General features: G+C 39.2%; 1 protein-coding gene across 1 annotated transcript in view; it reads left to right on the plus strand.

Annotated features, from left to right (window-relative positions):
* The window catches only part of LOC136882153 (zinc finger protein 480-like), a 297,571-nt gene that overhangs the window by 33,253 nt on the left and 237,487 nt on the right, over window positions 1-26,831 (plus strand). Inside the window, exon 4 of the mRNA XM_068229479.1 lies at window positions 6,719-6,801. Coding sequence (XP_068085580.1) covers window positions 6,719-6,801 — 83 coding nt within the window. The remainder of the gene's footprint in view (window positions 1-6,718; window positions 6,802-26,831) is intronic.

Genomic DNA, 26,831 nt, shown 5'->3' on the forward strand with positions numbered 1-26,831 from the left:
CTTGGTCCACTGAGTGTTCTTAGGCCAAAATGAACTCCGTAACGCAATTAGAACCAAAGATATGATTGCTTCAAAGAGACAAAAAATTGAAAAAACTCAAATAATTTGAGGAAGGCGGAAGATAAGTGATTTTTAGTACCTGATGACAAATCTCTGCGTGACTACCTGTTAGTTTAAAAAATAATGAAGGAAATCGACCGGCTAGAATGAACGGACTGTCTGACTTTAATTTCCATAATTTTTTCATATGTAGATACTCATTAGGACATATTCTCTATGGATTATTATACGAGTGTTTCCTTGACAACTGCTTTCAATTGTAGAAAGAATTTATATAATTTCTCTTAAGTTTTTTTAAATATTGTCAATCTTATGTTACCAGGCGAGTTGGCCGAGCGCGTAGAGGCGCGCGGCTGTGTGCTTGCATCCGGGAGATAGTAGGTTCGAATCCCACTATCGGCAGCCCTGAAGATGGTTTTCCGTGGTTTCCCATTTTCACACCAGGGAAATGCTGGGGCTGTACCTTAATTAAGGCCGAGGCCGCTTCCTTCCAACTCCTAGGCCTTTCCTATCCCATCGTCGCCATAAGACCTATCTGTGTTGGTGCGACGTAAAGCCCCCTAGCAATCTTATGTTAATTTTAAGGACACTTCCTCTAAGCATTGATAATTTGTCATTACATGAATTGTTCTTCTAAACAGTGTTACGTGGCTGAAGATGTTTATAATATACGAAACATGTACTACTTTTAACCAATAAGTTGCCTTAAGCAATTTAGTGTATCGACAAGGTGGAAAAATAAAGAAATACTTAGTTGTGAATATGTGTAAGTGCGATATGGACCATGAAGCTGATTTTATGTAAAAGATCTTTATACATCGATAACATGTCAGAACTTTTAATCCTTTTATTGTTAATAAACTATGTATGTATTTATGTATCATAACATCAATTTTAATTATCATGTCCTTTCTCAATTGTGTGGTTAATGTATTTCATGGCTGATGATGACATTTAAATTTCGAAACCAGTACCGTTATTAAATAAATGTTGCAAATAATATATTATACAACTCGTAATTTGTATTGAAGAGGTTGAACCTTAAAAAACTTATCTCTGTGATATGCACCTACCAACCTTATATATTCACTCTGTATAGGAAAGGAGTGTTGCCAGCTTTGACAAGCGGCGTAACCGTGAGGTAAACACAGCCAGTGCCTGCGCCCCATATTCCCTCAGTTGTGTTTGCCCTGTTATAGTGTGCAGATTGTAACCTCGTGGTGATCGTGACAACATAATGACACAACGACGCCATTTGGACCCCGTTTTGCAGGGTAGAATAATCGGTCCCCTGAAAGCAGGCCAGACACAGACCGAAGTCACCGTATCCTTGAATGTGCCACAAAGTTTCACTTCCAGGCTTTGGAGACAATTTTGAGACAGGAAATGTTATTCGTAGGCCAGTACCAGGTTGACCATGGGTAACCACTCCACAGCACGACCGATATTTCGCCTTAACCGCCTGACAAAATCGCAATACATCTGCAAGACAATCGTTGGTGGAGATTTCAGCTGTTGCAGGGGTTGCAATTTCCCCACAAACTGTGTACCAGATGCTCAGAACAGCAGGGCCATTTTCCGACATCCTGCGGTGTGCGTCCCGTTCAGTCCAGCACCGAGATGGGCTCGTTTACTGTGGAGGGAGCCATCAACATTGAAACTGGCCCATGAATAAATGGAGGCATCTGCTCTTCCCAGATGAATCCCGCTTCAGTTTGGAGAACCATTCCCATCGCACATTAATCTGGAGAGCACCCGGTAGCCGATACAACCACAGGAACATCGTGGAACAGGACCAGTATGGTGGTGGTGGCGTCATGGTGTGATGCGGCATCATGTTGAATAACCATACAGACTTGCACATCTTCATGGGTAGTCCGAGGACCACTCTTAGTGCTCGGAGAGACAGGGATGAGGTACTGAAACCACATGTTCGACTCCTCAGAGCTGCGGTTGTTCCAGACACTTAATGGACGATAATGCCCGACCGCTCCGCGCTGCTCTGGTGGATGAAATTGTGACTGGGGAAGACATTCATCATATGGACTGGCCAGCGAGGTCTGCGGGTCTGAATCCTATAGAACATGCCTGGGATGCTTTGGGGAGGCGAATTGCATCCTCTCAGCCTCTACCAAGGACCCTCCAGGACCTTTGCATTGCCCTTTTGGAGGAATGGGATTGACCTCCGAGGGAGCTCCTGGACCATCTGATAGAGAGCATGCCACGTCATTGCAAAGCATGTGTGGCTGTTAGGGGTAAACATACACTCTATTAACAGCATATTTTGTTATGGAAGGCATTGCCAAGTTTTATTAGTTGTTGGCAAAGGTGTACCTTCGCTATCAGAACCTTATTGAAACTGTTTTTTGGGACAAGTTGTGTGACATATGGTGTGTTATTCAGCTTCTGTTTGTTCAGCAATCTGTCTGACATTCCTATCAGGTGGTATGGCCCGTGTAGTGATTATGCTTAACTTTTGGAAACTAGTCTAGAAGTTTCACTGAACTTCAAAGAGTAATACATGCAACGCAAGACTTATCACTTGCTAGTAAATAAAACTACAAACGTTTATAGGTTGGTACTGAACAGTCCCGTATTGTCAGTGATCGGTCCCATTTGGCGGCGTAAGGAACGGTTCCGTATGTCGGCGCCAATGAGTTAATGCCAAGACTGCTTCCTTCCCACTGCTAGCTCTTTCCTACCCCACCATTGCCATAAGACCTATCTGTGTTAGAGCACCATGAAGCAAGTTGTAAATAGAAATATTCAATTACAACTCATACAAGAGATATGAATGTTATACCATGATTTCCTGTCCCTCAGAGTAGTCACCAGCACAGTGTACATCTTGTTACCAACACTGTGGACATCATAAAATATCTATTGCAGCACCTGTTATGTTGATAGTTCGAATGGAGCAGTTTACTGCCTGACCAATCTCTGAAACAGTTCTGGAGCAAAGGCCCGAAAGTAGTTCCTTCATCTTGTGAATCAAGTCAAAGTCACAACCGCTTGAATCTGTGGATTATAGTATATGGTACAGCAATTCCCAGCCCCATCGACTGAACAAGTCAGCCTCGTTTGCACTGTACGCGGCCGTGCGTTGTCATGGAAAATGATGGGCAATACACATTGACGGTATGCTGTGGAGGAACACAGTGCATCAGGATAAAACCATCAGACATACATTAGTATAAGAACAACTTTCGCATGGCTGGGGTTCTCACGAACTCTCAGTCTTTGTGGTATGCCATCATGATGCCATTATTTCGATCAGCATTTCAGCTGTGTCTCATACAATTTAGCCCATGCCTCATCCAGCGTAATGATATTGCATAAGAAAGCCTCTTCTTTGTACTTACTGTACTCCAAATGGTTACGAGCAACATTGTATCATAATCATTTCTGCATTTCCGTTCAATCACGCTGAACCCATTTTTATGAAATTTTTCTCATGCCCAGGTGTTCCTTCTAATATGGAGCACAGTCGTATTCGCTAACCCGGTGTCTCGGGCCAGCTCACATATCATATGACATCGACCAGTGTCCATTAACACGGCAAGAGCATGCACTTCTCCTTCACTGATACTTGGATGACTTGGCTGACATACGTCTGCCACTCATTGGCGTCCCTCGTTAAAGGCTTTTACCCACCGTGACACTGTCCTGTAAGGCTATGCAGTTTCGCTGCAAGCTTCTTGAACACCTTGAGGACACTCTCGTGCTGTACAACCTCTGGCACAATCAATCTTGAACCAATTCCATTGTTCCTGTTTCAAAAGCATCGTGACAACACTGACATATATTGCCAGCTAAACCGAGCCTGTGTTCATTATGCCAGTTTGCATGCGTGTGATGTGTGAAGGTATGCTCTGAGGTAAGGTACAACTAACGTGTGCTTGTCAGTGACATTATTACATTCCATTGCATGGCGTCTCATCAGCACTGTTGTCACTCTTAAAGTTCCAACCATCTTATCTCCCGTACTTCAGTTCGCCTTCATTTTCTAGAGCTAATTAAACATCATTCCTGTTTTCATCCATCTGTGGACTCCTTAATCTTCATATGACCAGTCCATTGAAAATGTTTTATGGATACATCTGGAGAATCGCCTGTTTCAGGCATGTTTCTTCTCATGAAGTTAAAATAGATTGTTGTTTAAAGCTTTGTTGTTGTGAACAAATGGGGTTGCCTTTACTGTATAAAATTTTACATTAAAGTCAATATAATTCTACATGTGCTTCTGAAGAGACTCATCTGAGATAAGTTGAGCCTTGAGATTTTCCAGGGAAATGGTATCCATGTGCTATGGATCTTTGTTTGTTTGCAGCATTTGCTACACAGGACAATGGGAGTTCCTTGTCTTTTGCTGGTTGTTAATTTCAAAATATACGACATTAGTTATGATCTTTCAAGTGTCATTACTCATTAGTAAGGTTTAGATTGAAGAATTCACTTGAATATTGCTGTTTATGAAATAATCAATGACATACGCACATACATACATTACGTACATTATCATTAAAGACTGTTATGCCTTTCAGCTTTCAGTCTGCAAGCCTGTGTGAATTTACTAAACGTCGCCCCAAATCCTCTATTTGCACCTAGTGCCGAGGCCTCAGATAGTTCTATACCTCTTATCTTTAAATCGTTAGAAACTGAGTCTAACCATCATCGTCTTGGTCTCCCTCTACTTCTTTTACCCTCCATAACAGAGTCCATTATTCTCCTAGGTAACCTATCCTCCTCCATTTGCCTCACATGACCCCACCACTGAAGCCTGTTTATGCCTAAAGCTTCATCCATCGAGTTCATTACTAAATTAGCCTTAATCTCCTCATTCCGAGTACCCTCCTGCCATTGTTCCTGCCCGTTTTGTACGAGCAATCATTCTCGCTACTTTCATGTCTGTTACTTCTAACTTATGATTAAGATATCCTGAGTCCACCCAGCTTTCGCTCCCGTAAAGCAAAGTTGGTCTGAAAACAGACCGATGTAAAGATGGTTTCGTTTGGCAGCTGACTTACTCCTTACAGAGTACTGTTGATCGCAACTGCGAACTCACTGCATTAGCTTTACTACAACTTGATTCAATCTCACTTACTATATTACCGTCCTGGGAGGACACACAACCTAAATACTTGAAATTATTGATCTGTTCTAGCTTTGTATCACCAATCTGACATTCAATTCTGTTGAATTTCTTACCTACAGACATCAGTTTAGTCTTCGAGAGGCTAATTTTCATACCATACTCATTGCACCTATTTTCAAGTTCCAAGATATTAGACTGTAGGCTTTCGGCACAATCTGCCATTAAGACCAACTCGTCAGCATAGACCAGACTGCTTACCACATTTCCACCTAACTGAATCCCTCCCTGCCATTTTATGCCTTTCAGCAGATGATCCATGTAAACTACGAACAGCAAAGGTGAAAGGGGAGTCCGATACCTTGGAGCAACTCGAGACATCGTCTCAGCAACGACGCGGGCATTGCAGGCGTCTGCATTTAGAAACCAGTGACATGGTAACAATGATAATCAATGAAGTTTAACTAAATTGAATCCTTTCACCTTTGTTAGAACAGTGGAAGGTTCACTTGTGAGGAAGCAGATTGTGAGGTTCCTCTCTTTCAGAAACCTGAGATGTAACATTAATCTAACATTGCATACAAAGTCAAGTGTAGACCACTTCAGTTGAATGATAGTTTAAAAAAAAAAGGTTAGGGTGTTCTGGTCATGTATAGAAAACATACTAGGTTGTTTTAAACTCTCTGAAAAGAGTCCTTTTAATACCAAACCAAAACCTGTGGTTCTACACCTCTGATAGGCATTACCCTGTCAAGTGACCCCTGCTCAGCCTGATGGCCTGCAGTTTATATGTCGGTGTGTGATTAGCAAAATACATTTTCATGGCAATTATTTTTGGCTTTTTAGACTAAGGACTCTACCTCTCTATCAATTAACAACTTCTTTGTTCTCATACAGCCTGACTGGACGAGCAACTGGCCGTCAGAGTCTGATAATAATCCTTGACTTCTCCAAGAATCAATTCTGGGGCTTCTGGAATTGCAGTGTACTTGCTATCCGTAGAAAACACGGCCAGCATTGTCCTAAAAAATCGGAATGTAAATGTTGTATATCTATATTAATAAAGCCTTCAGATTGTCTGAAGTAAATGAAAAGTCCAACAACTGACTATTTGTTGTACAAACTAACATGGTTGTCAAGAGATTGACCTTTCGCAGGTTAAGATCCAATGTATGTCTATCTGACGATCAGAGTCATCTGTGGTAACACAGAAAGCGAAAAAGTGACCAGTCATTTAAGAAAACGTAATAGGATGAACATGATGAGAGGAAGTTGTTGGAAGAGAAGAAAAGTATTTCTGAGGTTATTGTTGTCCTTCAAGTTTTTCTTCTTCCTTTGCTCTCTTTCATCTTATAAGGAGTTCGTTTTCTTGTTCCTGTTATTCATATAATTTTGACTTGACACTTGTTTGCTTGTTTCCTTTTTACATTGGGAGAGTAAATTGATAGTTTTTATGGAGCTATGCAGTTTATTTTTCAGCTATGTCATGTCAATTTATAAACTTTTACTCTTGTTACCTGTTTACTCTACATTTCTTACTTTGTTTTGCATATTTTTTCCTTGCAGCCTTCCAGCGATATTAAGAATGAAATAAGTGTAGATGAACACACAGTAGGTCAGTTGGTCGCTTGCTTCAAAGAAGAAGACAAGTAAGTACAGCTTTGCTTAATTAGATTTTGTACCCCTAGCCCTCAACAATATTGAATTTGCTATTTATATGTTGAATAGCTCCTTCTGCAGACAAGATGTGGAGTGAAGTCCTCGATATCCCAATACCTTGGGTTCAAGATGAGCACAGGTCCATCCAGATCATTCTCAAATTCTGTCTCCTGTACTTCACTCATGGTCCGAACTTGTTGGTTTGATCATGGCTCATGAGATGAGGGATGTGGTGTAATGCCTATATTGCTTATATAGACCTAATGGAGGTCGATCTCAGAGCTGAGCGACCACAGAGTCGCTCACTTGTTGATTTTAACTATTTGAGCTTATATACTTGAACTTTAGAGGCTTCTAATTGCATACCATAATGTTTAAATCACTTAGAGATTAAAGCTTTGACTTCAGAATTTAAAAAATGTGTTGAAAGATAGCTATCAAGTTTGTGTAGACTCCACTGTCAGCCTAAAGGGCTGACCTAAGGATCACTGGACAGAGGAGATGTTGAAACATTGCAGACTAACTTAGGCTGAGTAGCTTAGGTGGTAGAGCACTAGCTTCTTCAGTCTTGAAATACTGTGTGGTCTAAGAATGATAGTCAGAAGTGAACTTTAAATCTTAGTAGCATTTTATTTTTTATTTATTTATTTATTTATTTATTTATTTATTTATTTATTTATTTATTTATATAGTTATTTATTTATTAATTAATTAAATGTGCCACCAACAGACACACACTCCAATTATAGGTGGCTTTTACAAATTATTTGACACAAATCACACAGAAATACCAAAAAGAAGAAAATATGAAAGTGCTATGTAAATGAGATGGTGAAATGGATGAAGCAGTATTTCATATACAGAAGTCTGTTACTACATTTAAAAAATAAATTGCAACCAAATCATGTAAATATCATACATATAAACAAATCACTTTTAACAAGTACAATTCTGTTAATATACTTACATATGTGTCATATTCACACACAAAGTCAAGATCTAGATGATATTTATGAATTACGTTATTGTATGTTTCACACACATATTGATAAACGGAGAGTACTTAAAAAATACAGTTTTGGAGACTGGAGTTATGAACAGTTGCCAAAATCTTAAATTTCCCCTTCTAACATTAAGTCCTGCCTGCTGTCATTTCTTGATGGTTACAGTACTTTTGCATCCATCTCTTGGCACAGGCCAGAGCAAAGTGTAGCTTCCACTGAAGTCCCAGTCCCATTCATGGCTGTGACAATATGGAAGCTGCTGGGGTATGGGTGGTGCTGATTAATGATATTCAGAGCACAACCAGTGTGTCTGAGTGTCATGAAAGGTGTTGCTCATAGGGTTAGTTGTGCTACGATAGCACTGTCTGGCCCAGTGAGGAAAGCAATGGCAAACTACCTCACTCCTCATCTTGCCTAGTACGCCTCATTTTGGTACTGCCATTGGTTTTTGTGGTTTCCCTATAACTGCATAGCCTTTGGTGATGCTGTTTGAGGATCCAAACAGCCTCTGAACTGATGACCTAACAGACAGACAGATAGACAGACAGACAACATTAAGTCATAACTTGTGAAGCAAACTATTATCATCAATTAATGCATTAAGAATCTTATGGAGATAAATTTGTTGAGCCATTACATGCCAACTGGCTAGCAATACATATTTAAATTCATTCAACAAAAAAATCAATGAATCATAATTTCTAAAAGGAATGTTTTTTATAATAATGATATCTTAAAAAGCGTTTCTGCATTCTTTCAACTTTATTTTGATAATATTTATAACATGGAGATCAAATTATACATGAATACTCAATTTTGATCGGACAATGCTATTGAACAGTAAGGTGAGTGCATACATTTAGTGAAATCTCCTAAGTTTCTAATTAAAAAAACAATTTCTTATAGGAATCATTAACCATGATAATAATGCACTCCTTGAAAGGTAAATTTCTTGTAATAATTACCGCTAAGTCATTAACAGAGAGAACGTTTGAATTCTTCATTATTAATTGTATATTTGTAATTCAATGTAATTTTCTTATTTGAAGTCAGAAGGAAAAAGCATTTATTTATATTAAGTCGCAAACAGTTTTCAATACTCCATGCGTATAAGTAATCCAAATCACCTTGTAATTTCAACATATCATCAACATTTTGAATCTCTTTGAAAAGTTTGACATCATCAGCATTTAATAAACATTGAGAAAATCTTATTCTAGTGGGCATTTCGTTAATATATAAAATAAAGTATAAAGGGCCAAGTTAGACCCTTGTGGTACACCAGAAGTAACATTGTGTGCGTAAGACTCATCTTGATGACAACAAACATATTGTTTCCGTGCACTAAGACAAGATGCAAGCAGTTTTAACCAAGGATGGGTCAGAACAAAACACGCCAATTTTCTCATTTAAATGCCATGATCTAATTTACAACGGAAACGATTAAATTCAATACAAAACAGAATTCCATCATTAGATGGAGCAATAAAATTCAAACATGTTTCGGTTCATTTGAGACATTTCGGTTGAATAAGGCCGGGGGGTAAAGTAATCTACAATACAGCTAAGGATGTGCTAAAAAGCATAATGAAGGAACAAATGAAAGGCAAAGGATACATGACGGAAATAAAAAGAATAACAATATACCGCACAATATTTACATTCAGAAGGAGCAATAAATAACCCACTGAGGTAAGTTCAATGAAAAAAGGTTAATATAAAACGTAATTGATTCCGAAAAGTTTGCAAGCCTAAGAAGAAAAGAAAAGAAAACAAAATGATGCACACGGAAGCGAACAATAAGTGCTTGTGGTGAGGTTGCGGACCTCTTAGTCTAAAATATTTAGTTTGATAACAATCCAAAAAACAGGGTGAAAACACTTTGTTCAAAATTCAGGCTGGCAGTGTGTTTTTTTGTAGAAATAAATGGCTACGAGAGGAGCAAACCATCTTGAGAAACCAAGTTTGAGAGGAGACAATGTGCCAGATGAAATGCATGAAATTAGTGATGGAAAGACGCCATTTTATTAAAAACATATAATAGCAGCATTCTCAATTTCTTCTCAAATTTAGCGATCCCGAAGTTTGTTTCCAGTGTTTGCTAGGTAATGTAATTATCTAATTTGTTGAAAGCCTTAGAGAAATCTGTGTATATTACGTCGACCTGTCCTTGATTTTTCAAAAGGGCATACACATATTTTATAAATTTTAATAGATTATTCGTAGTTGATCTACCGGGCATAAAACCTTGCTGATTGATATGAATACCGACCGTCACATGATTAAGTATACGCGTGTACATTATTTGCTCAAATACTTTAGACGGTGCACTTTAAAGTACAAACAGGGCATTAGTTTTCAATATTTTTACTGTCCCCACATTTAAAAACCGGACATACTTTCGCTACCTTCCATACTTTTGGAAAGGTTTGTGTTTTTCCCTCAATGTTATATAAGGCTTGTAAGGGGAAATCCAACACATTCGAAAATGCTTTCAGTAGGTACGGCGGTATTCCATCAACACCACATGAACTTTTAGGTCTTAATTTTTTAATAGCTAACATATATTCTTTTTCATCCATGAATCCTAAAGATAACAGGTAATTAACATATACACTGAAGGAAATGGAAATTACAACACCCGGAAGGAGTGGTGCTACATTGCTGCAATTGAACATGCAGGACGTGTGTTCGGTTTGATTCGATGATTACACTTTCAGGTCCCTCTGACCGCAAGTTTGGACAACAATCAATACAGGATGTGCCCACCACGAGCTGCAATACATTGATGAATTCGTTGAGGCATGGAGTCAATAAGGCCCTGGAACTCTTCCTGAGGAATTGTGGCCCATGCTTGCTGCACTGCACGGGTCAGTTGTTGCCGAGTTGTGGGTGGCTGAGGACGGTTGGCCAGTTGTCGACCCATCATGTCCCACACATGCTCAATAGGACTGAGGTCCGGGGATGTGGCGGGCCATTCTAAGGTTGTGATGTCGTGGAGAGCTTCTCTGGAGATGCGTGCAGTCTGAACCCGGGCATTGTCCTGGTGAAACATCCCATTAGCAATGTTCACCATCATAGGGACAACCACTGGATTGAGTACCCTATCAACGTACTGTCGAGCAGTCACAGTGCCCTCAACAAGCACTAATTTTGATTTCACATTAAAGCCAATAGCTCCCCAGACTATAATGCTTGGTGATGGCCCTGTGTGCCTCTCGACAATAAGATCTCGGCGGCCCCTCTCCCCGGTACGTCGGCGCACACGATTCCGGCGATCACTGCGGGCAAGACAGAAGCGCGATTCATCACTAAAGACGACCCAATGCCATTCGTCGACCCACGTCGATCTTTCTCGACACCAGGCCAGCCTTACACGTCGCTGTTGTGGGGTCAATGTAACACCTTCTGCAGGGACACGGGCTCGTAAGCCAGCTGCACGCAGGCGATTGCCAACTGTTTGTTGTGTTACGTGGGGTGCCACAGCTGCTCGAAATGCGCTGCTGTTGCATGGGGTTCCATTCGGGCCATGCGAATGATGCGGCGATCCTCTCTCACATTTGTCTGTTGCGCTGGGCCTGTGCCAGGTCTATGAGTGTGGGTGCCTTCATTTGACCACTGCTGCCATACATGTTGTACCGTAGATGCCTGTCGGTCAACACGTGAAGCGACAGTCCTTAGCGATCCAGCCTCACACAGCCCAATTACCCGAGCCCTCTCAAACGGCGACAGTTGTTGATAGCGTGCCCTTCTCTGTCGTCGAGGCATGTTTGGTGGGGAACACTTCACTGCACAGACTGCAAGTCAACTACGCTACACCAGAGTCCGTATACTGGAGTTGATTCCTCCGCAACCAATCACGTGGAGAGACCTGTAGCAACAATCCAATGGGTCTGAAACTTTGATCGTTTACATACCTACATGATATCGTTCCATATCTTGAAAATCAACAGAAACGACCAATGCCTTCATGGTGTTGCAATTTCCATTTTCTTAAGTGTAAATCAGATGTGTCAGGGATATGACAGGTAGGTGATGATTTCGAATATACCGATTCAAAAAAGGTTGCAAAGCCATCAGCTATACTTTTGCTATCAGTAAGTGAGATATTGTTAAATTTCATGCCCTGTTGTAGACTTTCCTTGGTATTTCTTTTGCATTTCATATAGCTCCAGAACTGATTGACATCACTTTTGATATTCTCTTCAAGTCTAGAAATATAGTGTAATTCTTATACGCTTTATTGATCATATATTTCGTTACTATCCTTAACTGGCTAAATATTACCCTACTATACTCTGAATATTTCCCTCGCTTTCTATGGATTTCCATGAGTTTCAGGTTATTTATCATGTCTTCAGAAAACCATGGAGGATGTTTCTTCTTGGTGTGAAAATTCTTCATTGGTGGCGTTTCACAAAATCAGAGTGTACTTGAGCATAAAAATAATCAGCAGCCTGGTCAGCGTTTGTAAATTCTACAGTCCTAGACCAACCCATTTGTTCAAATATTTTATACATTTGAAAGAAATTAGCCCCTCTAAAGTCAAATAACTGCTTAGATTGTTTTGGTTGTTGGAAAACATGGCTACACACTCTGTTTAATAGTAGTGTGCCTACAATTGCAGGATGCTAACTATCCTCCTTAACTAAAGGGCACTCATCTCTATATACTGTTAATGTGTTAACATTCTTAATAATAAGATCAAGTGTATTTCAATTTGAATTAAGAACATTATTGACCAAGTGCAGCTGATATAATGACATAAACTCCGCGAAGGATCTATGTGCAGGTCGAAAATTTACAAGATTACTTTGCTCACCAGTAATTAATGGCATATTAAAGTCACCAGCTGTAATAAGTTCTCAATTTTAAAAGGTCCTTATTAATTTCAATCTATAGGAATCCAAGTATATTTCCACTTTCGTTGCAGATGGAAAATACACTGGCATTATTACACAGCTGTGACCATTAATTATAACTCTTACACAAACTGCTTCAGTATCACCAATATCTAGCGTTATTTGTCTTGATACTGTGGAACCTTTAACAGTTATTATTTCCCCTCCTCCTTTCTTTGTACCTCTACGATCCTTTCTATACACATTAAAATGCCTACTAGGCAGTTTGCTGTTTGCAACATGAGATTGTAACCATGCTTCCATAATCAAGCGAATATCGTGTACTGATTCACTGTTGTTAATATAAAACTCCAAAATTTTACTGTTTAACCCTCTTACATTCTCATACTAAATATTAATTACATTAAAAATCATTTTTTTTGAAAATACAACAGCTACACAGTCTCATTTAATCCATTCACATCATCAAGGTTTACCTCCATGGTATAGCCATAGAAAAACGTAATTTCTCTCCTCCTTAATTTATCGAGCTTGGCCAAGGACCTTTCTTCGTAGGGACATCAAACTATGGTTTATGTACACCTTATTATACTCAGAGAATCCGAGATGAGACGCATTTAAATCCTTTTTAACCTTGCATTTTAGAATGAGTTCATTCTTGACACTACGCTGTACACACTAAACTACATTGGCACCTGAAGCTTGATGGAATTGCCTCTTCAACCTATGACATACATCAAGCTATTCATTCTTGACCTCCACATTTCATACTCAACCTAGGTGCTTAACTATTTCATGAACATCCTCATTAACTCATTCAGGTATGCCTAAAATTTCAAGTGTTTCGACGACCATACTGATCGAGTTCATCTAACTGTATTTGCGTGTCTTATAATTACTTCTTAAGATTTAAATCATCTTCTCACAATTTCTCCATTTTCTCCATGCATTGATTTATTAATTCTGACTGGTTTTTAATGAATGTTGCATTCTCATCCAACTTTACGTGAGCTAACTCCAAACTTTTGCCTAACTCTCCCTCATCCTCTACACATGATTTCTTAACCTCTGCATTTTCTTCCTTCACCTCAAGTAGGAGCCGATAGATGTCACCGATAGGTGGTGTTTTTGCTAGTTCCAAGCTATGTACACTATTTCGCGTTTCTTTTTCTCAACGAGCACACTCCCAAACTTGTTTTTTCAGATTTTACGACATTTAATTCAACGTCTCGTATACTGACACATTTGCAGTGGAACCAACCATGACAGTTTCTACTCTAATTCTTGGAATTTATATCTTGGCTAGGAACAGCCTTCTGACCAAGGTCTGTCTAGGGAGGTCAAGTCGCGAATACTACTTATGGAGGCGCCATATTGGGTATTTAAGCGATGTAACCAAAGGCAAGTGTATTTGGAATTTAGAGAATTTCGGTGCCGTACATTGAAATAAAACAAAATACCAATTATTTTAATATATAATTTAATTGGGCATTTACTGTTCATGTATATATAACTGTACAACACTTAAATGACTTGAATACGTTCACAGATATTTGAATAGGACGATAGTTAACAGAGCCTGAATTACATTTTTTTTAGAAAGAAGAATCAGCAGTAAAGCTCATGTCCTACTCTTTTACTTCTTTACAACTTGGTCTTACTGTAACCTTTAGAAACGCAGTATCGGTAATTACTTTCTTAAGTTCAGTATTTCATGTACCGGTAATCATAATATTCTGTTTCAGTCAATCAGATTATGTATCTGACAGATGTTATTAATAAGAAACATAATCCTTTCTTAATAAAGTAATTACCGATACTGCGTTTCTAAAAGGTTACCCCAGTATGTTGACCAACGCGGAATGTCTCTTGTGTCTCTTGGGTTGAGTGCATTAAATTATGTTATACCTTTCATGTGGTCATTTCTTTGGGCTCTAAGGCAAAAATACTCTGCACATATGCAACAAAAGTGATGTTCCTAGCCACTCTTAACTAGTTTATTGATAACCTCTGCAGCTATATAGTACAAAGTGGTGGTGGCGATTATTGTTGTAAAAGGAAGTACAACTGGGCAACCACTAATCAGAAGAAAACAAATGGAAGGGGTCCAACACTTCGAAAAATGAAGGTATCGGCCAAAGAAAGATGAAGGCCACAATGTGCGTGCAAATTAAAAACTTTCTAGGCTTCGAATGTGCTAATGCCGTCGCGGTCGGAAAAGAACAAGTGTTGACAATGGGATGTTGGATAGGGTAGAAGAAAGTGAGAGCCTGACACAAGTAAGTGAAGGCAGTGTCAAGACTCAGCTAAGGGCATCGTGGTCACAACCCAGAGTAGATTCCTCTTGTGGATGGGGGCAGTAGAATAACAGCCACCGTATCCCCTGCCTGTTATAAAAGGCGACTGACAGGGGCCTCAGGAGCTCCTAACTTCGGAGCGTGGGTTGTGACCACGAGGCTCTTAGCTGAGTCCCGGAATTGCTTCCACTTGTGCCAGGCTCCTCACTATCGTCTATCCTATCCGACCTCCCTTGCTCAACTCTTGTTCTCAATCAATCAATCAATCAATCAATCAATCAATCAATCAATCAATCAGTCACCATTGATCTGCATTTAGGGCAGTCGCTCAGCTGGCAGATTCCCTATCTCTGTTACCCTAATGTCCTCTTGCGCTTTTATTGGTCGGAACCACCGGGCGAGTTGGCCGTGCGCGTAGAGGCGCGCGGCTGTGAGCTTGCATCCGGGAGATAGTAGGTTCGAATCCCACTATCGGCAGCCTTGAAAATGGTTTTCCGTGGTTTCCCATTTTCACACCAGGCAAATGCTGGGGTTGTACCATAATTAAGGCCACGGCCGCTTCCTTTCAACTCCTAGGCCTTTCCTTTCCCACCGTCGCCTTAAGACCTATCTATGTTGGTGTGCCGTAAAGACCCTAGCAAAGAAAAAACATATTGGTCGGGGTTTGGTAACGGATTATGTTTAACATTATTGACGGGAACGACATCGCGTGCCACTTTACATTGGCCAATAGGAGTGCAAGTAGCTACTTCAGAAATGAAAATGGCGTGTAATATTCTTCATTATGTTATAAAAGTAAATTTACTTCTTGGGACGGGATGGTGGGTTCCTGAATATCGCTATGAACACATCTCTACTCTGAGACGCACTCCAAGTAAGATTTCATTAATGTCCACTTATAACGTTCGAAATATATTGTCGACCGGGCTGGAGTAATACCAAATACATAATAAGACCCACAATTATAAAACATCGTTCATATAACTGTATTATTATTCAGGAATAATACGAATGTATAACTTCATTAACCTCGCACAAGACGGAATTATTTGTAGGCTGCCATTTGCGACGCCTACAGTTCTGTACCCACTGAGCTTTCCATTGCTTATCTCTTGGGCAGCGAAACAGTCTAATTCCGTCAGTTGTCTTATTTTGTCAATTTTGTGCGGCACAGTATTCCATTGTCCTTCAAAATGACAGTAAAAACTCACATCATCACGTCGGCCGCGCCCACATAACAATGATGTTTAAGACCGAATACGGCCGCCACCGCAAAGGATTGTGGTAGCGTGACCAGACCTTCCTAGACTGACCTTGCTACTGACATGCTACACAAGAGCTCATGGTGGTGAGGAATAGTATCACTATCGATATAGAAATCGATTGTGTATGCTCAGTGTAACTGCACTTCACTACTCTTTGGAAATATGTTCAAGTTGGTAGCACTTCACCTCATTGTTTATATACACAGATTCTTCCTCAAATGACTTAAACTTGACCGGTAAAACATCACGAATTAAGATGTAATAACTATCCAATACGTAGATGATTTCTTCTAACCTTAGTAATCCAGCGGCACACAGTATCACTTTGTTGTTCAGACTAGGTACCACCATAATCACAAAATATTGAGGAGCACTACCGTCACACACCCACTACTCAGCCATTGCCATGTTGCCATATCTAATTTTTATAGACTAACTTAGGCTGAGAAAATGTCATCTAATTCTAAATATGGTATAAACACCCATCCGTCCTCCAAGTTTGGTAAACTGCATAGATGAGGGGTAAGACTGTTGAAAACTGCGTGGTCATCAGCAATGAGCAGTCACTAATGAGCAAGGGCCAGTTAAGCATGAATTAATGAGCAGGCTCTAATAAGCAATTGCAAATGATCAGGGGGCAATTGAGCAAGGGCGTATTAGCAGTTACTAATGAGTGTGGGCTAATGAGCATTGACTAAAACGTGTGGATTAATGAGGTGTGCATTACAAGTCTTTTACATTTTATCGAACTATCTCCTTACAACTCAGTTAAGTTTATATTCATGAATATCTGTGTTAATATAGCGTATACAAAACTTGAAAACTCAAGCTCGGCCAGAAATGATTAGAAATGTTATGTTTTACATCTTTAGTTATGTAGCACATTTTGATAGAACGGCTACTAACGCTGTCATACAAGAATTATATTTTATACTTTCCCCTAAACTATCATTTTAGCTAGCCTACTATTTCGGGTGTTTCCAGGCTTGAGACCTATTCTACAGATAGAGTTGGAGATAACACTGTAAGAGATGTAGGTTATTGAAGAGTCTGCAACATTATAGTGTACTGTATGCTACAAGAAAGAAGAAAGCTACTGTACTGACTGTACTGTAAAATCTATTACTCAGTAAAACCAACACAATGTAATTCTTGCCCTATTTCTAGAATCTCTCCTTCATACTCTGCGTAGTGACAATCTTGATTGGCTCTTACCTGTTACCAGCGTTCTACGAGTAAGTTGGGATCTTACGTCTACATACGGTAACTGAGGATTGTTGTTAACATTTCGGACTACGTGCAGACAGTTGATATGTAGAGAAATGTATTTAACTTGCTTTGTTGGTAAAAAGGTGTTCAGACCTTCTCTTTCGTCTTCTTTTTTCATTGCCTTCTTCATTTTGTACCTCATCCTGCTGCTCTCCTTCTTTAGATGTTTGCACTGCGATAGAACATGTACTGTAGTAGGCTGAGGCAATGAAATAAAATTAAAAACTCTGATGGTAAATAACATTCAGATCGTCTTTCTCTTCCCCTTCTTTATCTTGCTTCTCTTCCTCTTGAGATGTGAGCATAGCAACAGAACTTGTTGTAAATCGAGACAATGAAGTAGAGTTTGAAATAATTTGTAGAGGTTTACTATTCATAAATAAATACTTATCTGATAGAATACGTTTGAGCTCTTTAAACTCCTTTCTCGATGATGCTACACTACAAGCTTCTTCATGATGTTTGCCATTGGAAGGGTTGTAGAACAGAATTTTACAGTGTTTGCACCGAAAAAGAATGCACTACACGACATCTTATGGCACACTTGTTGTACCCCCAGGGGAAGGTTCTTCCACAATCTTTGCAAATAGAACCCAGGGTAGGTTGTTTCATGGTCGGCATTTTCCTAAGGACAGAGGGAGGCAATGAGAGGTGAACCAATCTTTTTAGTTTAATAGTTATTTCATTCTCCCCACTATGGGAGTGAGCCATCAGTCTAACAAATGGACTCTTTGGCTAATTACATTTACAGATATTTGATTTAGTCATGGTGTGCTAATTTCACATGTTTTATGGAAGTAAATTAAAAAATTCTTCTGCTCTTGTAAAACACGTTGTCAGAAATAAAAATAATTTTCTTGTTTAAGTACTGAATCACCGTAAATATAATAACAGAACAGAAAACATTGTTTTTCTCGAAGTGAAACAACGTTAAATATAATTATTTTATATTTTACTTACATGCCTTTATATATATATATATATATATATATATATTAAGTTTCAGTATACATTTGATGTCATAAAATTATTAACAAATTATTCTCCTTGTGAATAAGGCAAGTTGTCACAATATCTGACGAAAAAAACAAGGAGGACCTCTCCCAGAGGTGTGCGATCTGTATTTATCCATAATTCCATTTTGAGTTTAAATTTATCTGTGGTCTGACTCGGAAGCGGAAAGTGATGCTTGGTAGGAGGTGTGATTTGTATGACTTTTAATTCCCAAGTTTGACCTAACAGTCAGGGGATGAGGTGAATCCTGTGGGATGCCTTTTTATAAATTTGGTCCAAATGTACATTCCATTGAAAATAATTTTTAAACATTATGCCGAGGTAGGTAAGAGTGGTCGTTAGAGCAAAGGTTTTAATATTTAAGGTTAGAAAGCGTTTGTTTGTGGGATGGCATCTACATTTTCGATTACGAATAAATTGTACATTTTTTGGCTGACATTAATTTTGATTTGTTAGAGATTGAGCCATTGTTCGAGTTCATTTAAATTGGTTTGGTGACGGGATTGCAAGGATCAGTTATTGGATTCCACAGCTAGTATTGCTATGTTCAGCAAACTGACGCAATGAAAGTGGGGGTATAGGTTGGGTAATATTGATACAAAAAAGGACATACAAAAGTGGTGACGGTGGGATACTTTGTGGTACACCTGTTTTAATTGTAGAGGTGTAGGTAAATGTGTTTTGGATACTGATTTTGTCTAGGAAATAGGTGATTGTTATTAGAACTAGAAGATGATGGAATTTAGATATCTATATATATAGGCATTCTCAACATCAAGACTGGTAAGGGCTGCGCATATTTTTGTAGGTAAATATTTTGTGATGGATACGTAGATATGAAAAACGTGGTCATGTGTGGAGTGCTGAGGACAGGAACTGGTGTGTTAATGAGGAGGGTCTCTAGATAGGTGCGACAACATAACATTAATTTAATTGGGATGGCAGTTTTTGGGGTTTTCAATATGGCAAAAGTTTGGCATGTTCCCAATTTGGAGGCTGGAATGTTGAATAATCCAGTATGGAGAATTATGGTGTATACTTCATTTTTGAGTTGTAGGAAGGGATGTGGAGCTTCTTTTATGCGTCGGTAAATAATTTTATCTAGTACAGGAGCAGTGTTCTTTTTAGTCCTGAGTGCGTCTTTTTTATCTTAGACTGTAATAGGAGCATTTAGGGGATGTTGGGAGTCAAGAGCTGGAGGGGATTCAAAGGTAAGGTGAAGAGGATTTTGTGTGATACCTGGATATTCCAATATTGCATTATGGTGAGGATGGTAGATATTGGGATTGGAAGATGGTGAGTAAATTACTCTATAATGAACTGCAAAAATGTCAGTCATTGTTTTATAATCACTAAGTGTAAATTTGCTACGCGTTATTAGATAATAGGGGTGGGATTGCTTTATGTTTGTCGGTGAATTAAAGGTATTTTGGGTCCACGTTTTCAGAATTAATTTATTGATATGAATTATATCACATGCGGTTCATAAAAGAGTGATACTAGTTTCGGCACTAATTACGTGTCATCATCAGACAGTGGTACAATTAAACAAAATACAAACATCAAAAAAACACTTAAAACACATGGCACACATACAATAGTGATTTAAAATAAGTTAAAATTATGGTACAAAAATATGGAATGAGATTATGGTGCATCAGATCATAAAGAAAATTTCTTTAATATCTAAGGTGAGAAACTCAGTTGTTGTCACATGAGAGATGATCCAACTTGAATCAAGTAAGTCATAAAATATTTATATCCTTGTCTTGTTGAAAGAAAATTGCAAATCATACAGTATGTCATTAATGTGAAGAATAACTCATGTTTGTATAAGGTGTGGCATTCGACGGTCTTAACTCAGGTGGTTCCAGAGAAAATAGTATAGTCATATGAAGATCTTATTTTGGAACCATGCTTGATTCCCACTTAGATATGGGACCATGGAATCCCGATGACAAAATGAAAAAAATGAGAGTCATATTAGTCATGTTGGAATTACAAACGCGGAAGGAAGAGTAGAAAAGGGTTCGAACTCTTCTCTTCCTGAATATTTGTGTCACAGTTTCGAAGGTATTCCTTGTAATATTCATGGGGATATTTTAATAATTGGAGTGCTTAGGGAAGCATAGATGAGAGGTGTGGTGAGGAATGTGGAGTCGGTTGACAATAATTAGTGGGCATTCTAATTTCTCAACTTTATCTTGTAATTCATTCTGTGAAATAGGTGGTTCAGTATTGCATATTATTTCTGATATTGTTTGTCTGTATGCTACCTATTAGGTTCATGTATAATGTCTGACTTTTTGGGGACGTCGGTTATGTTGCTATGGGTTTGTTAGTACTTTTTTATGGTTAGTAAAGCAGGGAATGGTCATTTCCCCATTGAAGGTAGCATGGTGATGTCACGGTTCATTGCTAGGCTAGGGCTGATGATCAGAAATGCAGGGCTCGTATTTGATGTAGGGCGGGTGGGGGAAAGGAATGATAAGTCACAAGTCCACACCCTGGATATCGTGTAATAATTGATCGTAAATTGCTAGTTGTTGTGTATATGAAGTAATTTTAATATTTGTGATCTTGATGTAAGTACTGCTATTATACAATTACAATACGATGAGTAGCAATCGGGCGTTCCCTCGGCAACGTCAGACTATGTTACGAAATATGCTGACGGCAGATCCTTTCAAATTCAGAAGCAATTTTAGAGATCATCAATTCTAGTACAAAAGGTCTTTTTCAACACCAACTTTGAACATTATATCAGTAAATATAGAAGGAATATCTGGACCAAATGAGGAACTCCTCCATAATCTGTGTCAAGATTTCCAGTGTGATATATTGTGTATCCAGGAGACCCATAGGGATACATATCATAGAAGACCTAAGGTACAAGGCATGAACCTTGTAATTGAAAGACCCCATCGGCAATATGGTAGTGCATTATTTGTTAAACATGGCTTATCGGTGCTTTCTACGGCATGTACTCAGGAGGATGATATTGAAGTCCTGTGTGTTGAACTGAACAACTGTGTAGTCACCTCAGTATATAAACCACCTAATACAAAATTCATCTTTAAGGAACCAACTAATTTCCACAATCAGAAAACTACGTTCATCTTAGGGGATTTCAGTAGTCATAGTAATGTTTGGGGATATAACCATGATGATGAATGGTGAAGCAGTAATGCAGTGGGCTGAATCCAATTCATGACAGTAAATTACAACCATCCTTTAACAGTGGACGCTGGAAACGAGGATACAATCCTGATTTGATTTTCACCAGTGAAGAAGCAGCTTCACAATGCCACAAGAGTATTGGTTCCCGAATTCCAAATACCTAACACAGACCTATTGTATGTCAGATTACTGCAGCCGTAAGACAACAAATAGCTCCATTCAGAAGACGATACAATTTCAAGAAAGCAAACTGGGATATGTTTTCTGAGGCACTAGACAGCCTTGGTTGAAAATACATCTATGTCCTGCAGCATATGATGATGTTATAGCAGCCGTTCAGGAGTCATCTCGTAAAAATATCCCATGTGGATCCGTAACAACTACATTCCAGTACTCAGTAAAGGCAGCATCTATTTGTTAGAAGAGTACATTAAACTCTTCGGAAGAAACCCTTTCAGCGAACAAACATCAGATGCTGCTATAAAACTTACTCAGTCTGTGGCGGAAGGTAAGAAAACTCGGTGGGTAGAAATGATAGGTGGGCTAGACATGAGCAAAAGCAGCTATATGTCATGGAGATTACTGCGTCGACTAAGTAATGATCCAACGCAAAATAAATCCCATGCAAACATATCTTCAAATCAAATATCTCAACAGCTTTTGAAAAATGGTAAAACAGACAAACGAGGTAAAGGACCCAAGATTCAAAGACACGAACATCTGGAAACTAATGAGCTCTCAAAGCTATTTTCACAAAATGAGTTGCAAAAGGCCATACAACAATGTAAGAACAACACGGCAACTTGATTTGATGATATGAGAATAGAGCAAAAAAAATTTGGACCAGCAACACTGATATGGCTTGTGGAACTCTTTAATAACTGCTTAAGACAGAACAAGATTCCGAAAATATGGAGGAAATCTAAGATAATTGCTATCTTGAAACCTGGGAAAGAACCTTCTGACCCCAAGAGATACCGGCCCATCTCATTATTGTGCCATCTTTATAAGATATTTGAAAGGCTGCTATTGAACCGCCTATCACCAATGATTGACAATTTACTCATACCTGAACAGGCAGGCTTCAGACCCCAGAGAAATTTACAGCACAAATAACTCACTTAACACAACACATAGAGGATGGGTTTGAGAAGGGCCAGATCACTGGAGTGGCATTTATTGATCTCTCATCAGCTTATGATACAGTCCAACACCGCATAAAGCTTCACAAGGTCTACAGCTTGACCCTAGACTTTGGTTTCACGAGAATGATTGCCACCTTATTGCATAACCGAAGATTCTACGTTGAATTCCAAGGAAGTCAGAGCCGTTGGAGGGCCCAAAGGAATGGTTTACCGCAAGGGAGTGTATTGTCACCAATACTCTTCAACATATATACAAGTGATCAGCCCAGACCTCATGCAACCAAAAGTTTCATATATGCCGACGACCTCGCTTTAACAGTACAGACAAGTGATTTTGAAGAAGCAGAACAGATGTTTACAGGAGCTCTAGAAACCTTTTCTGACTACTACAACAAGAACCACCTAAAGCCAAACACGCAAAATGCTCAGGTCAGTGCTTTTCATCTTCGAAACAGACAGGCAGGAAGAAAACTGAAAGTGACTTGGGAAGGCACCGAACTGGAGCACTGTTTTACACCCAAATAGATTGGGATTACCTTAGACAGGTCCCTTACCTACCGACTGCATTGCCTAAACATCAAATACAACGTGTCAGCCCATAACATCATCATTCGGAAACTTGTTGGCAGTAATTAGGGTGCTGAACCTCTGGTGGTCCGTACTTCTGCCATGGCACTTTGCTTCTCCGCCGGCGAATATGCCTGCCCAGTGTGGTATAAATCCGTCCATGCAAAGCAAGTAGATGTGGCACACAATGAAACTGCGAGACTAATTACTGGATGTTTGAAGCCAACTCCAATTGACGAACTGTATTGTATGGCAGGAATTGCTCATCCTGATATACGCCGGGAAGTTGCCGCAAATGTCGAAAGACAAAAGTTGAAGAAAATGAGCTGCATCCACTACACAGACACACTCCATCAAAGCCTAGATTGAAATCTAGGAGCAGCTTCCTACAGTCAACATCTCCAAAGAAAGCCAGAGAAAAAATGTGGGCAGCCAGAACAAGTCATCTTCAAACATGGACAAAACCGGCAGAATGCTTACCGACCGGACACAACTTGGACTCGATCACATGGAGATCATTGAACTGGTTAAGAACAGGTGTTGGAAAGACTGGATGTGTCACCATTATGTGAATACGGAGAGGTGCAGGCTACCAAGCATCTGTGTGAGTGCTCGTGTTGCCCTGATTCTTGCAGTGAGGAGGATTTGCTCAAGGCATAAGGAAATGCAGTCGCAGTTGCTCGCTTCTGGGCAAAGACTATTTAATACCATTTTGGCATATATGTGTAAAATTCCTTCTATTATATTGTTACTAAATTGTAATGTAAAACCAAATCTAAAAAGTTCTATTGTATGCTTCTGACTCGAGTAAATAAAATAAATTCTACAAATTTCTGAGGTGGGGAATAGCCAAGAAGTATATAAATTGATGCTTAGGCTATTATCTGATTTTCAATAGTGATTTCTATTTTTACGTCTTCAGATATATATTCATTTAAAGTATGATAATTGTTTTTTGAAGGGATGGATTTATTAATACTAATTGCTACCCCTCCGTGACATCTATTGGGACAGCAGTCATTTGACCCCTAATGAGCACTCATTAATGTAATAAACCTTCATTCACTACAACAGTGGACTAGGATCAAGGAGGAATAATGCACAGTGCGTCCACGTCCCAGAGAAAGTTCCGTCAAAGTATGTCTGGAAGATCAATAGCGCCGCTATACTGGATCTGATACTGAACATCAGGACGTTGGAATGGGACAATATTCTGGAGCTCCATAGTGATGATTTTCAGAATGGTCTCAGTGTGTTGATGAAATTGTTAGTATCCAGAGTCCATCTCCACTAAGATTATTAAAAATCAAAGACAGAGGTGGTCTCAGGTATCCAAAGCCAAGTTTTGTTTCACTGCCTATCAGTCTGGGGCAAGTAACGGACGAAATTTTATCGGTAAGGCTGGGCAGTCCTCCGTGTAGCTGCTATCAACTGTCTTCGTCACCACTGACCAGGTGAAGACTGGAAGCAAAGGCGGTTAGTTGCGCCGCATTGTTGAGTCAGGTTCTGTGCTGCAGCATGTGTCCAAAATGTGCCAGTCCTATTTTGCTGTCTAGGACTGTGTATGCATTTCTAGAAGTTTTGATGGGGTGGCCATCTTTGCTGTACTGAATTTCTTGGAGATAATATCGTGTGGTATTGGGCAGAAGCGTGGTGATTATGTTGTGGATTGGGAGTGAGTGGTTGATATCCGGGTTCATATTTGCCATCTTCACTATGCACAATGGGCAGGAAGACCAGTGTATGCACAATGGGCAGGAAGACCAGTGTTTGTTGTTGTGCCACTGCGTTGTACTTTGTGTGAGCAGTGCAGGTTTTTTGCTGCCTCTGCTTACCTCCTGATATTCAATGGCATAAATATCAACGAGCGATTCGCAGCTGGTAAATGGAACTGTGCTAGAATGTCACTCTGGCGTTGAGATCTGATGTGCCGCCTGATTTATAGTGGTGTGTGTGTTCTGCCAGTCAATGCAATTGGGATTTATTCCTGGAGGAACAGCAAGCTATGTGCAATGATTTGGGTTTGGAGAATCACTGTCTTCCAGGCTCGTAGCCTGCGTCCCTGCATTCTCCTCCATCGCAATTTGTTGTCCTCATGGTGGTGGTGATGGTGTAGAATTTCCGGAAGATTTTCCCCAGGTAGTATATATCTTACTGATGGTGCTCTCTGTTGGTTTCTGTTGAAGTTATGTCGCAGCTCATGGTTGCTTTGCCGTACTACGCAGTATCACAGGATATATACTGCCCCCATCATGCCGGGCTCAGCTCGCCGGTGAGCGAGAGTCTCAAAGGTAGACCGTTCGCTTATCGGCTGTGCAGAAAATTTTAAAGGCAGGAATAGATGAAGGACTAGCGACAAATGAAAAGAAGCTAAAATAGGTTTTATACATTTATTAAAATCTATCACTCTTCCAATAAACAATTAAATTTACAAAATCTGGGGTTAATTTTTGAAAATCTCTTCTCCTCGTGCTATCGTCTATATGGAATCTTGATCAAATTAAAGCTCAACGAATGTTCTCGTCTGTAATAATAATAATAATAATAATAGGGATCATTAATTTACTATGAACTGGATTGAAAATCGAATAATATCTGGTACCACTCACTCCATGATAATTAAATTGCTTAAATTAAAATATTCCTTCTGGATCTCGCTTAATTCTACAAGAAAATGATCATTTTCTTTCCCTTATTAAAATTTTTGAAAAATGTTTAATTCAAGAAATTGTGGTCAATAAGTCTTCCTTAGACTTTCCCTTCATCAATCAATTCATTTTTATAATTATTAAGTGACTGAACTTCTCATAATTAACTCTTATTTGATCTCATGTCAACCTAAACGTTACTCGTTTTTATGCAATAAGTGACTGTACAATAACTATAAATTCAGCCTCGTGACATCAATCCACGGACGTTGCCTTCTCTTAGTCAATTTATTTTAGTGAATAAGATCTTAATCTACCTTAAATTATAATAAAATCTTCTAAAGATTCATAATTCATCAAATCACGGACACGCGAAAATGACGTAAATCGGTCAAAATTTGACGCGCGTAGTGGAGAACATCATCATTCAAGAAAATTCACAAAACACAGAATATAATCAAATCACACATCACACATTCACACATAGGTACACGACAATATTACAATATTATTTACACGAACACTAACCCATTATTATTAATTTTTGGATTTATTCCAAATTAGGGAAATCATTCTCTAGATGACAATATCATGTATATTCCAGGTATCGATCTAGGACGTGGTAGAGTTGAGGTTATCACTTTTGTGCAGAAACTAATTATACAACGATGTTCAAGGGAGTCCTTTAAACAGAAATCATTCAAAATAAGCAGGTAAAATACCTACAGCACAGGTCAAAATATTAGAATACGCGCTTACGGTACATGAG

Source organism: Anabrus simplex, chromosome 10 (genome assembly GCF_040414725.1).
Source record: "Anabrus simplex isolate iqAnaSimp1 chromosome 10, ASM4041472v1, whole genome shotgun sequence".
NCBI lineage: Eukaryota > Metazoa > Arthropoda > Insecta > Orthoptera > Tettigoniidae > Anabrus > Anabrus simplex.